At 41.9% G+C, this 2334-nt stretch overlaps 1 protein-coding gene across 1 annotated transcript; it reads right to left on the bottom strand.

The window, feature by feature from the left end:
• Positions 1–804: 804 nt before the first annotated feature.
• LOTGIDRAFT_176857 (hypothetical protein) lies at positions 805–1683 on the bottom strand (the record flags this gene model as incomplete). The annotated part of the gene is made up of 1 exon (XM_009061673.1): positions 805–1683. The coding sequence occupies one exon, from the start codon at positions 1681–1683 to the stop codon at positions 805–807; it is 879 nt and encodes a 292-aa protein (XP_009059921.1).
• Positions 1684–2334: the final 651 nt, after the last annotated feature.

Raw genomic sequence — 2334 nt, 5'->3', positions numbered from 1 at the left:
ACCTCCTAAATGAGAACGAAAGTTCGATTTGCGATTACGAATTAGCGAACACAGATGAAATGCTTAAGCTAGAGAGGGCTGAGGCGGATTAGATAATTTAGAGAGAAGAGGCTGATCATAGTTTAGCATTCACCGCATTTAAATTTACCACATTGTGCTATGTCAATTCTTTTTTTTATTATAGAGCCTGCGCATAAACTTAAAATTGATCAGAATAAATTACAAAATTGTAGGTCCAACATTTTAAATTTGGCAATGTTCTTTGAAAAATTGGTTAAAGCAGCAATCTGCTGTGCTTCAGGTTAAATAACCAGAGAAATCATGGATTTCGGACGCACTTCTGCTGATAAGACTTATACTTGTCGCAGACTCCTTTTCAGTTCCTTAGAAGAATGTGAAAAGCAATCATTGTTTTATCAAGGTAAGCTTGAAACGATGCGTTGCTGCGTTTTTTTAATCTGTCATCGCCCAGGTCGCATTTTAGGCGTTTTATCATTCGCTCCACCGATGGGCGCCGTGTCATGATAGCTTTAAATCGCTTGGCCATCGGGGGATCTTGTGAGTCGATATGAGCGAGCATATCAAATGATACCTGCGCAATACGTCCATTTAGAGCAAAGGGGCAACACATTGGTTTTTGTTCGCAGTTATCGCAAACACATATCCCATTTGCATCCAAAGGCGCTTGGTAAATAAACTTCTCCGTTTTGTATCGTGCCCCTTGGTAATCCATCTCAAAGTTGGCATTGCATACCAGGTTGCCATAGGCTGTAAGTTTTTTCATTCCTTTTGGCAAATTTTCGGTCACGGTTTTTTTCTGCGAGGGTTGAGCGATGCCTTCAGCGCGATACCTAATTGGTCTCGGAACTTATCCTTGAGTGGTTGACTATCACAGGCGCTGTCATAGAGCACTGTATCAATCCATGATTTTATTTCAGGATATTGTGCAAACAGACGAACAACATGCGGGAAAAATGTTTCTCCATCATGGGTGGCGGCATCAGCTACGGCAATTGCGTCAAGAGGAATGCCTTGCATCGGAAGGCCAAGAATCGATGCTTTATGACCCCAAATGTATTTGTTGAAGGCTTTCACAATCGTGCCGGCACCATCATCAGCAAGTTCCCATGGGTGCTCGCAATTGTCCTTGTCTTCACAACGGCAATTTTTTGTGGTTTTCGATTGCGACTTTCGCTGTTCTTTACCTTTTTCATCGATGTAAGTGACCGTCTCAAAACCCGAGTAAGCATGAAAATGCGTGGTATCGCCGACAAGCTCCTTTTCTTCTTTAATGAGCCCTTGTTCTAAATTTTCAATGACTTCTTTGATTTTTAAGCGATCCCACAGACCATAATCGGTCATGATCTGATCAAATTGCTCAAGCTTGCGAATGCTGGGAACGTATTTGAACCAATACTGATCATTGTCTGCTTTGGGGATAAACCCGCTAACCCGAGCAAAGGAAAGGTTGGAAGTCAGTAGCAAATGAACTTTTTCGGGAATAGCTTCCAAACCCATCAGCGAAGCGCCGATAAAGCTTTTGAACAGGGCAAAAAAACATTTAGGTTTTTTGCCACCAAGCCGATCCGGCGTCTTGCCTGGTGCAATCATCGATGGGGAGACGGTTGGAAGTATGTCGGTTATGAATTCTTCTTCTGACAACACCGGGGCAGTTTCATCCATGGTAGCCCGCTCGAGTAGCAAGCGTTGAGTGGCTGTTTCTTTATGCTCTTCAGATAATTCGCCGCTTTTTTGGCTATGGGGTTTTGATTTATTGAAATGGTACAAAGCATTGTAATAATCAGCGGCTATCGATCGATATTGCTCCCATGGCAAACTTTGCAAAATTTTATACCACTCAGCTTCAGGCGAGTTTGCGAGCAGTTCATCGTCTTCATGGACAACATGAATCAAAGGTATCTGTTGATGAGCAGCAACGGCGTTTAAATTGAGCATGATTTTTAAATTCCTATTTTTACTCGACTATTTTTGTAAATTTTACTACTAATAGGTTTTCTATTCCTCACTAAAGCCCCAGTTTTAGGGAACTAGGCCTATAAAAGGAGTGATTTTAGTAGTACTTATATCAAAAAAAGTCAAGTAGTATTTTATCTTATCATGCTGATATAATGAGAATTTTTACGTTTATGCGTCCACTCTATAGCCCCCGTAAAGAAACACGGGATCATCGACTGGCCCAATGGAACAGATTCTCTGCACCCAAAAAAATCTCCTAAATTGGGGGGACAGTAGCTCATGAGCAAAAAAGCAAATAAAACCCTCATCGGTGTTTTCGTAGTCGTCGCAATTGCCATGATGGTGGCCGCGGTCTCA

This window comes from Lottia gigantea (genome assembly GCF_000327385.1).
Source record: "Lottia gigantea unplaced genomic scaffold LOTGIsca_4968, whole genome shotgun sequence".
Classification (NCBI taxonomy): domain Eukaryota; kingdom Metazoa; phylum Mollusca; class Gastropoda; family Lottiidae; genus Lottia; species Lottia gigantea.
Note: the sequence above shows the minus strand (reverse complement) of the source record. Positions and strands in the feature narration are given on the sequence as shown.